General features: G+C 49.2%; 1 protein-coding gene across 4 annotated transcripts in view; it reads left to right on the top strand.

Annotated features, from left to right (window-relative positions):
* Positions 1 to 13,737, top strand: part of LOC124175078 (transcription factor Sp9) — an 89,022-nt gene extending 75,285 nt beyond the window's left edge. For 3 of the 4 annotated variants that reach the window (XR_006869083.1, XR_006869082.1, XR_006869081.1), the window contains one exon: positions 12,027 to 13,737. Coding sequence is in view for 1 of the 4 variants with exons in the window: in XM_046554942.1 (XP_046410898.1) it covers positions 3,421 to 4,399; positions 4,468 to 5,207 (1,719 nt within the window). In the remaining 3 variants the exon portion in view is untranslated. Of the gene's footprint in view, positions 1 to 3,420; positions 4,400 to 4,467; positions 6,364 to 12,026 lie in introns of those variants that run through there. The other variant, XM_046554942.1, reaches the window with a different exon arrangement.
* The last annotated feature ends 645 nt before the right edge of the window (positions 13,738 to 14,382 follow it).

Below are 14,382 nucleotides of genomic sequence, written 5' to 3'. Positions count from 1 at the left end.
AGGTACGCACCTAATATCGAGTCAGGTGCTGTGGATCAGAGACGACGGTTTCTCCGAGACCATGTTCACTCAATGTTAACTGAGGTAAACTTCTTCGGGAATGATTTGAATTTAATAAAGCGAGCAGCCGTTAGCTCTCGTGTTCAATAATCCACATCACGCGAGGTTAACCGAACCAAACCCGACTCGACGCAGCTGACCACATGCGACGAGAATGATTATAAATTAAAATTCTCCCCCGCCCGTTCAGAGAACCAAAAAAACTTGGTATAAAAAAAATTCCTCCACACGTACATAATTCCGACGCTGTGATCAGCTAATCCGCAGCAAACTCATACCCGCAGTGATTCGACCGTCACACTCTCCACGTTATTTCACAAACAATGCATACCCCGAAAAATGATAACAGCGATTACTTTCCACCCCGTAACCGCGGACGACCCTCGACGCAAATTATTTCGATATCCCGCCGATCCTGCGCGGCAATTAATCCACCCGACAGATCGCGAAACGTAGCGTCAGTCGCGGTTCGCCGCGGATTTTCCCGCTTCGCACCCCGGGCGTCGCGACGCCGCTCCGTCAGACGGCTGTCGGTCCTCTCCGCAGCTCTGTAAGGGTGGAGGTCCGTCCTTCCCCTTCGACCACGCGCTGACACCCACCCACCCAGCTGTCACGTGCCGTTGACCAACGAGCCGCACCGCGTGCGGTGGTTTCAGTTCCGGTACGGTGACTCGGGAAACGTCGAGTTGTACTTCTTTCTAATGGCCGCAGTGATGGCTGCGCTCACGCCGCTAATCGCCCCCAACTTAAACCGGGCGTCAGCCGAAGGGCACGGCTTGGGATTTCGGAATCCGCGTATCGCGGTGCGATTCCGGGAAGGTGCCGCGTCTGTAACCGAGCTGTGCTCCACGGATGGCTGGCTGGCTTGCTTCTTCGGGTTTTAATTTATGCGCCGCGCTGCTCGGGCCCCGGGCGTTATTAAGGCAGCCAGTAGGCACAGCAGCCGGGCCCAAGGTCCGTTGGGTCGGTTGGGTCACCGAGACGGGGCCCTAAAACAAAGGATACAAAGGACGCCGCTGTCGGCGGAGGCGTCGAGCTGACTTCTTCTCGGCTCGTAATCAGCGCGGTTTGATACGTCGGGTGCTTTTTCAGCCGGTCGACCCGGTAATGAGGTTATCATTCCCTCCGTGCCAAACCCCGCAAACCCCAGCCTGTAATTACCCCGCGAAGATTGAAAAGACGTCGATATATACCGTAGTCTCGTTGGCGCCTCGCGGATACTCACCACCCCCTTTATATCCGTGGCCAATTACCACCATCAACCCCCACGGCCCGGCTCGCCCGCTCGATTACTTTCCGCGTACGCACCCCGCTTTTCTACTCATTCGTACGCGATCCTGTTGCTCGCACAGAACGTTGATGAATGTCTAATGGAAATTGTCTTTCTAATTGCGAACGAGGTACAAGAACCGTCTAAGGGTCAATATTTTATATCGAATCGTCTGGGGAGGATTTTCACTCCCTGCAACGTGGCTCTCATTTTCGTACACTGTAAAATCAAGTTTCAAATTTTCCAATCAATAGCTGTCCGAACGTACCGTTTCGTTGCGTCAAAATTTAAATTGACTTTTTTTTTTTTTATCAACCACTGAACCGATGATGCTGAAGCTAAGTGTTTCACGCAAGAGTCGAGCCATTGAAAGAAAAGGTCTCTGAACAAGTTTCGTCAACGATTCTTTCCGCCCGTCGTTTCTTAACACGAATGCTCTCTGCAGCCCCCCGACAACTTTCGGTCTATAGAACATAATGAAACGGGTCTACAGTTGTCACAGACCGACGTCTCACACCATTTACGAATTCAAACATCTGCATCTTCGCTGTCACGGGTTTAATGCTACAATCCTAGACACGATTCATTTCTCAAACGAATAAACGACGGCTGTGATCCACTCCGGCGTTCGTTCTCCTTCTCAACTGCTTGTACCTCGAAAATTGCATCATTATTTATTCATACTTCCATTCTCGGGCGCCAGAAATATAAAAAAAAAAAAAAAATTCCCGAATACGGTCATTGCAGACTACTTCTCGACCCGTTCAGCGTTGCTGCAAAGTCAAAACGTCGAGCTCGTACCGCGATCGTGCGGATAGAAAACCGGTGAAGCGATGTGTGAAGAAAAAAGTCGAAACCGCGTCACGCTCACGCGGCTAGGATCCCGGCATCTCTTTTATCGCGGGAGCAGCCGTTCGAGTCACGTATCCTTTCCCCCAGGATAAGCAGGACGGGTTGCCGCGATTGGAAGTCGCCGTTGTCCCCGGAAGATCCGGGGCATTGTTGGCGCGGATCAATACGCTTGAACCAACCCTCGCGCCTACCTGGGGTCCTGAGTCGTGGGGATGCTCGCGTAGGGTGGCATGGGCGTGGCCTCCGAGTCTCGCGGTGACGCGCTCTGGGTTCGGGGTCCCGGTTAATCCGGAGGACAGGAGTCCGGATCGGAGTAAAGTCGGGCGATACGCGTCGGCGTCTGCAGCGAAGTTGGCAGGTCCTCGGACCTGGTTTCGGGGCGTGTCGCCGGGATGGCGCCGACTGTTAATGGCCGCAGCAGCCAGACTTTAATTTCCTGTCGCTTCCGTAGAATCCCGAGCGTCGCGGTGCGCCGACTCGACGCCCGAGCTCCCGAAGTTTCGGTAGTCACCCCGAGGCCTCGGCTCCGCGAACCGAGATCCCGGAGACGAACGATTTGCATGAAAGTGTTCTTGATGCGAAGCTACGAACCGCCGTGCCGCCGCGCCGGAGGCCTCATTATCCTCCGGTGCCCGGCTCCATCTAGCGCTCCTCCGCGGTCGACGCTAATCTCGAGCTATTACAGCCCCGCGAGATGACGTCGTTAGTCCCTGGAGAGGGATACTCCGCGTCCGGACTGCCGAGGGTTTTTCCGATCCTCCGGGTCCGCCCGGCCTTATTTTACCTTCGTCGTGCACGCGGGATCATCTTTCATCATCCTTCGCGTCGTCCCGGAATACCCGGAACTCGAGACATTTTTTTACCGCCCAGGTCCGCGTAACGTTACGCGTGCTTTGTTGTTTCTCTCTGAATGCGAATCGGTTATGAGTACGTCGATGGAAAAAATCGGTGTACATGTATACAGGTACGCTGGATATCAGGGAAATATCGCTGATAAGTCACCGAATCGTCGGTGCATGCGCACTGGTTTCTGCCAGTGGTGTTTGGGGATCGGTGAATTTTCATCGATTTAAATTTTTGAAAATTAATAAAAAATTATGTAACCTACGAGGATGCGACCGAGCTACGTAGCGATCGATTCGATCAACGATCCGCAAAGGTCACGGCCCGACGACGATTTTCGCCGGTTCCTTAGCTCCGTGCCTCGCTCTAATCCTCGTTCTCTCTTCGTGTTTCAGGATCACCCGGGGCTGCGCGGAACCCCGCTGGCGATGCTGGCGGCGCAGTGCAACAAGCTGAGCAACAAAAGTCCGCCGCCCCTGGCGGACGCGGCGGTCGGCAAGGGGTTCCACCCGTGGAAAAAGAGCCCGCAGAGCAGCGGGAGCTCGCCGCAACACTCGGGGGGCGGCGGCGGCGGCGGTTGCACGACCACAACGGGGGTGACGCAGAGGCCGACGGCGACGAGCAGCGCCGGCAGCACCGGGGGCTACGCCAGGCCTCCGGTAACCTCCTGCGCCTCGACCGCCCCCCAGTACGGAAGCGACCTCTACTTCCCCGGGACGGCGAGCGCCCAGCCGGCGAGCGACCCCCACCACCACCAGAGCAGCCTGCTCGGCAAGGTGGAGGGTGCGACCCTGGGCTCCGTTTACGGCAGACACCCTTACGAGTCGTGGCCGTTCAACGCTATGCCGGGAGCGACGCACGGCGGCATCAAGGCCGGGGACGGGGGCTGGTGGGACGTCCACAGCGCGGCGACCGGCGGGTGGCTGGACGTTAGCGGGACCGTCGGCGTCGGCGTCCACGCGGCCCAAATGGCCAACTACTCGGCGGATTACTCGACGAGCCTCGCCCTCGCCGGGAATCACTTGCTGGGCTCGACGACCGCCGGCCACAACCTGCTTCAAGACACTTACAAGTCGATGCTGCCCGGCGGGCCGCCCGGCTTCGGGCTGCATCATCACGCGACGAGCGGGGGCGGGGCCGGGAGCCCCCAGGGGGCCGGAGGCGCCGGCGTCGCTCAGGCACCCTCGCCGAGGTCGCAGAGGAGATACACCGGCCGGGCGACCTGCGACTGCCCGAACTGCCAGGAGGCAGAGAGGCTCGGACCTGCCGGTGTTCACCTGAGGAAGAAGAACATCCACAGCTGCCACATCCCCGGCTGCGGGAAGGTCTACGGGAAGACGTCTCATCTGAAGGCCCATTTGCGGTGGCACACTGGTGAGCGACCGTTTGTTTGCAACTGGCTATTCTGTGGAAAGCGGTTCACACGTTCGGATGAGTTGCAGCGGCACCTTCGAACCCACACCGGAGAAAAGAGATTCGCCTGCCCGGTCTGCAACAAGCGATTCATGCGCAGCGACCACCTCGCGAAGCACGTCAAGACGCACAGCAGCAGCAGCAGCAGCGGCAGCAGCGGGGCGAGCAAAGGCAAGGGGGCGGCGGGGGCGGGCAGCTCGTCGGCCGAGTCCTGCTCCGACAGCGAGGACAACGCGAGTCAGCAGAGTCCCATTTCGGGGCCCCTGGTTCAGGGGGCCCTGGACAGCAGCACGGCGGGTCAGCCGAGCACCAACAGCACCCAGCAGCAACCGGCAACCCCCATGACCCCAATGCAGATGACCCCTCCAACCCCGCTGACACCCCATCATCCCCACCACCCGCATCTCCCGCCGCTAATGGGCCACCACCCCCACCATCATCATCACGCAACCACCGTGGTCCCCACCACCCACCACCATCATCATCATCACACGGGGATGAGCATGCACTGAGCCCGGTGGGGCCCGGAGCCGCATGCGCCAACAACGCAACGGCCCTGGGCTCCCCCCTATCTTACCCCCTGAACCTCAACCTGATCCACCACCACCATCATCACCATCATCAGGCCGCCGCGGTCGCCGCAGCCGCGGCAGCCGCGGCCGCCGCCAACCATCACCACAACTCCTACTCCATGCAGCAAAATCCCGGCACCCCGGGCACGGCGCAGACCCCCTCGCCCTCCTCCCCCGCCCCTGTACATAGTCTCTAGGTACGTGTAACGAGATGAGACGAGTATTAACCCGACGCCCCCTCTTCTAACCCCCCTTGCCGGATTTTGACCAAATTCTATTCTGGGTGAAAGATCCTGATAACGATCCGTTCTCTGTATAAAATATTATATATTGCTGCTGTAATTTTTTATATTGTGTCTGGCTCCAACGCCTCCGCCTCTGCCTCCGCCCCCGACCTCGTCGTCGACCAACCCCCGGAACCGCGACCCTTCGTTACGTACTGCGGTATATGAAATTAGTAGAAAACGAACGATGGGACACAAAGTTGGAAGAAAATGATACGAAACAAAGATAAATAACTAGATGAGAAACACCGATACAAACATGTAAATACTATACATAGTGCGTGAAAGATGATATTATATTTAAAACGATATAATATTGTACAAACGAAACGAAGAGAAAAAAAAAAAAACTAAAACAACCCAATAGAGAGAGACAAAGAAAGGAAAACATACACACGGATGTACCATACACCAAACACCCCTTCGGCGCACACAAAAACTAGCCCCGAATTTTTTCAACTCCTGGCTAAGTTCCAAATATCATATCACGCTTCTTTCAAGAATCTCGATTCCGATCGTTGAAAATTACGAGACTCCGCCCGAATCTCAATTTTCCGTACCTCGTGCTCTTTAGCCTTTCTTCTTCTCCGACTATACGCAGCCGAAAGTATCCAATATACGCACTGCGGTGGATAACTTCGGACGCAATTACAACTGTTTCACGTATACCATTATTTATGACATTTGGAACATAGCCTCGGACCGGCCCGCATATCACGCCCCCCCCCCTCTCTCTCCTCCCTTCTAAAGCTAGTATCGTACTATAATTAATTAATTATTATTAAAATATTATTATAAATATTATTAATGAAAAATCATTTACAAAAAAAAAAAAAATACAAACAACAAAAAAAAAGATACAGAGGATAATAAACGATGCTTTTGTGAATAACGCGTACTTAGACTCAATTCGACTACATCATTGCCCACCGCCTGTCTATGCCCTGCTCCGCCTTACGACCCCGACTCTCTTCCTCACTCGACCCCATCTTCCGTACTCACCTGAATCCCGATAGAAAACCAGAAAAAAAAAAAAAGAAAAAACGAAAAGAAAAGAGAAAGAAAGAACGGGGAGAGAAAAGTCAAGGACGCCTGCTGTATGAGACGAGAGTCCTCGCTGCCTGCCCCTCGCTCGTGCCGCTCGCTGCTGCGTATCTGCAATTTGCGTCTTGCTTCGTGATCTTCGGTGCTGAGGTGTTAGGGGGAAGGAACAACGTCGATGTCGTCTCCGTTCGTCGTCGTCGTCGTCGTCGTCGTCGCCATCGCCGCTGCAGCCTCCTGCTACCCTCTTGAACAAATCGACGCGGGGCCCGCGGGGATAAAGTATTGGTGAAGCTAAAGACGAGGGAAATATATAACCGGGGCCCTTCGATCGAGACACGTCTTGTTCGGCTTGGTAATAGGGTTTTACGCGATCCATACGTAAGTCTCTTTAGCCTATTTCAGCCTAGCACCTTCCGATCCCGCGGTGAAAAAAAAACGAAAGAGTAATGATAATAATAATAATAATAATAATAATAATAATAATAATAAGGGAAAGACGCCGTTTTTGCCTCTTCGTCGAAACTGATATGAGAAACTGAGAAAGTAGACCTCCTCACTCTGGCACACGCGTTCCTCGCCGTTTATCACCCTGAGAACAGCTGCACCATTTACCAGCCACATTGTCGAACTCTTCGGTCTTCCGAAAGCTTCAGGCCGACCAACTATCGTTTTCTTCACTCCTTTCACGCTGTACTCCACGTGTCATTTCTCTCAGATCGGGGTACGCTCGGCGTTAATCAACCCTCCGAAGGATCCCGCGGTTATTGTGACGGGACCCAACGAAACACACGCGATGGTTCACTGATTTGGAGAATGGAGTGCTCGCAAAAACATACGCAAACACAGAGACTCGGTGATTTGCTTAACGCGGACAATCGGCAGCACCGCGGGGGTCAGCCAGCGGCGTTATTGAACTGTCGAGCTCTTTTGCAGCCTGTGCGCAAGTTTGCGCGGGGTGCGGAAAGATTTCGGAGAGAACCGTAAGAGGGTTGGCCGCGTCGTTATCGAATTGCCGGTGATTTCGCGTAAAGGCATAAACGGCCAAGTCGAACCACCGCGCTCCGTAAGATAAGTGAATAAGGCTGTGGTAGGTTTGAAGTATACACATCGCGTGACTATACGGCCTAGTAATTAGCGAGCAATCAGCGTAATTACTGAATTTTCGTACCGTTGGGTTTGTACAATGTGAGCTGCACGAATTATGTCGTCACGTCCGTAACTCGGGCGAAAATATACAACCGAGGTTTGTATCGTGTAAGACTGTGAGCCGGGAAAAATTTGCACTCCGTTCGGTATCGCCGAACAGAACGTCCGAGTACGAGAAACTGCAAAAAAGCTCGGAAGAAACACGCGAGGGAAAATTCGCTGCAAGTAATACAGTCGTAGGCGCGGCGTTAACGAGGTATAACGTCGCTGACGAGGGAAATTGAATCTCCTCTCGTTCATCGCGTAACTGATTCCGGCGGCGCGCTAAACAAATTTCGCGAGGTCATAAAAGTGGAATAAAAGCGGAAAGCCGCCGGCTCGGCGCATGTAATATTGCACGCGCCGTTAGCCAGCGGAGAACCTCTTTGCTCCGGCTCTTCGATGCATGAAACGCCACGTCGTAACATCGGCTTTCCGTCCCTCGGTGTACGCCCACCGGCCTCGTCTTCTCTTCTTATTTGCGACAATCCGCGCTTGCGCTCATCTGAAAACCCTCTCTGCGCTCCGAGAGCAACGGCTTCGTCTCTGTATCTAGCCGACTTCGGACCGATCTAATTGAGACACATTCGTACCGTGCGTGCAAGAGAGAGAGCATGCGTGAATAAACGTTGACGGTTTTTTTTTTTTTTCGCAAAAGCGCGAGTCCCAAACGCGATTCATTCTAGTTGTCATGTGAATTTATCGCAGCCCATTTTATACGTGTTTTAAACAACATGCTTGTGCTTTGATCTAAAAAATATATTACAATATTGTTGAGGATCTTTTTCACCTAAAGGTTGTATTTTCTAAATCAGCTTTGAATTAAATCCAAAATTCTTACGAGGAATATACATTTAGCATTTTCGAAGACGAAAGCCGCACAGTAGTTTTATCTTTCTGACTTTCGTAGCGGACAAACTTTTTCAATCCAAGTTCTTAGTTCGGAATTGTTTTAGGCCAACAAAATTGAACTCGTGGGATTTTGATTCGAGGTGTTAAATTTTTCAAACTACCATTCTCGCATCTATATTCTGTCATGCAACCAATCGGTCTTTGAATTTTGATAGATCGTCGATTAGCACCGAGGCGAACCTCCTACGTCTGTTGATAAATTGTTTTCAGATGTAACAGACCGCAGAAGACCGGTAATCGATACGGATCTTGGAGTGGGTCGCACAAAGTCCCGTTTAACTTTCTCCTCGGAGTAAATCCTGCGGCTGCTGAAAGTTCTGCGATAAGTTCTAAACCAGGATTATATTGTCACATATATTAAGTATCGCGCAACGCAGAGATCGATGAAACCAATCTGCTCCACGTAGCTAAAAATTTAGTTACCCGAATATTTTCACCGATCAATTTGGCGGCTCTCCGTCTGAGATGGTTATCTTATAATAGCCACACATTCTGACCAAATAAAATTCACCGGAATGAAATTACGAGCCGTGGCTTATACACTAGAGGCTTTGAGCAGAGTCATCGGAGCGCAGGGTGCTTTTCAGCTTTCAGGGTCAAAAGATAATCAAATGCTCCGCATTATTAGCGGGGATGACTCGACGCATGTCCCCCTGCAGGTTTACCATCGGCTCGGAGAACCGGGCGAACCCAACTTTTGTGCTGTAGAAAGTCGATACGATTTTAGGCAGGCTTATTTATTGGCTCTTCGGCCGCGATCAGAATTCGGCTTGACGATTCAATCGAGAGCAGATACGGTCTCGGTTTACTTTTCGGAAAGTAATTAGGGCAATTATAATACAGGCAACGAGCCTTCGTCTACAATGCGCTCAGATAATTAGAAGTATACAGCGACGGAAATTTTTCACCCCCAATCAAGACGAAACGGGGTGAAACCGTCCCCCGTAAAGTGGATCAATATGGCAGAGATTACGGAATAAGATCGTTATGCAAAGCAGAAGTCGCGAAGCGCGCGGGGAGGGGGGGGGGGCGTGGGGTGGAGGTTACGAGGTACTACCGAGGGTAGGGAATTACGATGGGGTGGCGAACGGAGGATGCGGTTAATGTCGTGCCATTCGCAAAAGCCCGGGGGGTCGCTTGGCTGATTTAACCAACGGGGGATGCCGCGTTTGTTATTCAATTTGCAACCGGTCGCGAGGGGGTTGCTGCCTCGCGCTCGTCGTCGGCTTGGCAAGCTCCAACATCGTTCCAGAACTCCCACTCTGGTACACAATTCGCGCGTTTATACGTCGCACGAGTGCGATGTGTAAGATTCTAGATTTTAACCCTACAAAACGCGGAAAATAATTGTCGGGTGATCTCGCCGTATATAAAGGGTTGAAAACTTGTCAAATTCTTAAACTCTCCATCGGAGAAACGGATGAAGGGAGAAGTTACTCATTGTGCGTCTTATAGAATTTAAATCGAGGACACGAACAAAAGAGGCTGAAGAGAGACGAGTTTGTTTCTACGAACAATATTTAAAGGGGTGAGAAATTTTCCCTCCCAAATTCCGCACCGCTGCAGGGGTGTCGATGACAATCGCAGTCACACATGCATAATTGATTGGCGAGAGCGGCCGCATCTCGGTGTCATCCGGACCGGCACCCTCTGCGAATGTATTTGACGCTTTGCTGTAGATACGCATATACGTACACGTGTTCACGCGTACACATATATATATATATGTATATATATACGAGGGAGGGTAATTACGTCAGGGCAATAGTCGACGCCCTGTGACCGGGCGCACGTAATGCCGCATAACGCGAGCCGTACGGAGAGACGCTAGCGGACAGTCGGCACTCGAACTGCGTCCATTAATTTTCCGCGATGCCGACTCTCGAATTTATTATAATGGACCACGAAACGTGCCTTGTATACATAGATATATACATGTATACTCGATTCAGAGACGCTGTTGCGGCCTACTTGCGGAGAATGATACGATCGCTTTTTACAATTTTTTTTTTATTATTTTTTATTTCACTCGTAGTGGATCGATTACTTTTTTCGATTTCTTTTTTCTAACCTGACCATAATCGAGCCGATTCCGTCATTAGAATTCCAATTTTCTTTCACGAATAAACAAGCCATTTAACGAATTATGACCATCGCCGATCGGCACACGATAGACTTGCGTAATTCTGTAGGATTCGGGACGTGAACCAGTCGAAATAGTCGTGCCAGAGTCGGGATTAGGCTCGGAGAAATAACTTGTTTTACGATTTCTTGTTATTCAGCTAACGATTTCACGCGCACGGATATAAAATGTAACAGGCAACTGAGATAGTAATAATTTTCAATCAGAACTTTCGTGTATATGATTATAATATCGCATTGGCGATATAATTTAACGATTACCTATCATCGCGATTCATTGCCAAATCGATCAATCCTTCGTACCCAACGTATCGGTATGGCAAAAAAATAATCAGACGGACAAAAAAATTATTGCCATCTTTTGTACTCTTCGTACAGGTAGAACAGTTTTATGAATAATTATTATTCAAATTGTATTGCGATATGATGACGCATTATAATCCAGCAGCACGTGAGATCTGGAGTGTGCGTGTGTGTGCGATATCACTTTATGCAAAACTCACAACTCAATTAGCGGTAATGACCAAATAGTGTAGAGTTAATTTTATGACAATGCAATTATACCCGCCGCAATTGAGGGGCAATTACCTACAATTCCGCGCGTAGAAGTAGTTGTTCGTGTACGATGTATATAATAACCAAGAATTGTTGCGACAATTACCTCGGCTGTCGCACATCCAACAATTTGTATTACTGGTTTTTTTTTTTTTTTTTTGTTTTATTTTTGTCTTTTTTTTTATTTCCAGTTGCCTTTTTTTTATCCCTGCTTTGTTCCAATCTTTCTGTTATGTGAATTATGCGGACTGTCGAATGAAGAGGGAGAAAAAGAGAAGGAAAAATAATCGAAATATTATCTCGAACGGATCTCTCATTTCCGTTCATTTGTATTTACTCATGTTACGGTAATTTGATTCGTTACAATTTAACGATGAAACGTAAACATAGGTATCTAAATCGAACACGATTTGTTCAATAACCGTAATATTATTTATTGCTGATAAAGCTGAAATGTGCCAGGGTCGATTTGAGCCCAACACACTTGTAATTCAGTCTAAATTTCTGAGGCAGCCGCACGCGCGTTTCACACCGAAAATCGAGGTGAATTTTCTTTGGCATAAGGTTTCATCGTGTGATATATTTTGTTTTCATCAATCGGTTGAGGATATATTCGGTTACTTTACGTTACGTATTATTGCGTCCAACTAGATGATCATCGATTTTTCGAATTAGTTTATCAGTCCGCTCCCGAAATTTCATTATCTGAACTTAATTAAATCTGCACCTCTCGTGGATGGATCCATTCAAAAAGATACAAGATGCGATATTTCTTCTTGTTAGTTGATAATTAATCAGTCAAGTCCACCGTACGTAACATAATCATGAAATATTGAACGTCACGTGTAAGTTTTCTCCTCTAGTTAACGAAGAACCCAATTGTCTTTTTGCCAGGTATTAAAAAACGTCCGGGATTGACAACCGTCGAGCGGAATCATGGGTGGGCCGTCGAGACTGCGTACCATCACTGATGATCGCTTCTCGTGCTTCGGCGTCGGCTGCGACGGCCGGCAGGAGTCACGTGTCAGGACGGCTGCATGACGAGAGGAAAACGCGGGAAGAGAAGAAGACGAAGAAGAAGAAGAAGAAGAATGAAGGAGGGATGGAGAAAACCAACTCTGGATCTTTCACCTCCTCCCTCGCCCTCCAGCTCCAGGTCACTTCGCCACTTGGCGGCTTCGCGTTAACCAAAGTCAGGCCGCCGAGCGTCCGATCCGTCCACGAAGAAGGCTCATCCCGGGAATCGATGAACAAGTTAATGATTGGGGCGCAGAAGCGAGATACGAAGACGGACGCAGTCAAAATTCGAGCATCCACGCGCGTAAGGTTCACCGGCTGGAGAAATACAATCCCACGATCGATCCGGAGGAGAGGAAAATAGGGTATTTCGCTTATCAGGAAGGAAGAAGAAGAAGAGCAGGAGGAGGAGGAGGAGGAGGAGGATGGTAAAAAAGAGACGCTAACAAGGCGGATGAGGCATGTGGCAGGCAGAACTCACACGGGTCCAGCGGCACGCGCGTCCTGTTACAAAGTGCCGCCCCAATCGAGAAGGACGAAGAAAACAAGGATCAGGCGGTGTCGTTGATGCTCGGAGCTCCGGGAGATTAGGAGAACGGAGCTGCAACGCCGGCTCGGCTTGGCGCTCTCTCAGCACCGCTTCAGGAACCCGGCGTTCGGGGAACGCATAAATTATAACCCCTGATTAGACACGCGTATACACGTGTATACGTATAGTGTGTGATATACGCAAGACGTTTTTCGTTTCCAGAGACCGAGTCCAAGGGTCGTTTTTGAGATGGTGCAGCAGTCCTGCCTCGCCGCACCGACTCCGATGGGCACGAATGTATGATAAACAATTTTATGGCTATGCATCGTACGGTGCACATTTATATAGATATTGTTATTTATGTATATGTTCATGTACAGACTCTTCGGCGAGGAGCTTTGTTGTCTATACTGCGATACGTCTGCAGAATCAGCTAAGACGATGTTCGATACATACATAATATGTATAATATGTATTCTTTTCGAATATATATATATATATGTAAATGCTTAGAATTTTATTCGAAAAGGTTCGAAAGAATCAGAGCTTATAATGTATAATTACAATATCACTTTTAATTTTGTCGACCAAAGTTCAGCTGCGATATAAAATAAAGAGAAAACGAAACGGAAAGAGGTGAAAATAAATAACATGTCTAACATTCCAATCTATGCACACAGGTATAATAATATTGCATATACTCTATAGAATAATGAATATATGCAAATACGAATATAAATAAATAAATAAATAAATAAATGTAGTGTACGACCGAATGGAAACAATTCCTTTGAAAGGAAATTTTGAATTTGAGAGTAATTAGAAGCGAGTTGAAACAAAATGAAAAACAAAAAAAGAAAAAAAAACATACCAGAGAGTAAAAATATATCAATCAAATATTAAATGAAAATTGATATTTCTGTAACTCTATAAATATAACCCGCACGAATTATTATTACACTTATAACAGATCCTTAAGCGACGAATATTGCAACAATGAAATTGTATGATATGTATGTAATTTCGTAAATATAAAATTAAAGCACTCTTAATCTCCCACGTGTACTATATAAGATATGCATTGAAACCTACAAATCATCAATTCCTCCCTCGTCATCGGGGCTACATGCAATATATATATAATATATAAATTAATCCGAACCCGCAGAGGCACCGGCTAACGAACAGCGGACACCACGAAAGTGGTCAGCGAATCCGTGAAATTTTGTGAAGGTAACGTGACGCCCGTGGAGCGCCGATTGAACTTAATTATTTGCCATTAAGGGTCATCATGGTGTCCGGTTTGTCTACGCGATACCGGGGGCGCCAACCCCCGGGAAAATCCCTCCAATCGAGCAGCCCGTCGTCGGTCAATTCTGCCGTGCAAGCTCGACGCTTTCGACGCTTTCGACGCTCGTTGTACGGAAAGAAACGATAATTCCTCCGTTGGGTATCGCGAAACCTTATATACTGTACGTAATGCTAATTGGTAGGATCTATGAGATGTCCACTCACCTCGTGCGTCGAATAGTCACCGGAATTAATTGGAAACCGTTCCTTTTCTCCCTCATTGGGATGCACAAATTTTACGGCGCACTGTGATTCGTTCCGAAGATGAGTCGAGACTGGATTAGCAAATCCGAACTGTTGTTGGTCGAGCTTTACCGCTGTCTTGTTCGAGGGTCAACAGCGAAGAAGAAATGA

This window comes from Neodiprion fabricii, chromosome 2 (assembly GCF_021155785.1).
Source record: "Neodiprion fabricii isolate iyNeoFabr1 chromosome 2, iyNeoFabr1.1, whole genome shotgun sequence".
NCBI classification, from domain to species: domain Eukaryota; kingdom Metazoa; phylum Arthropoda; class Insecta; order Hymenoptera; family Diprionidae; genus Neodiprion; species Neodiprion fabricii.
Note: the sequence above shows the minus strand (reverse complement) of the source record. Positions and strands in the feature narration are given on the sequence as shown.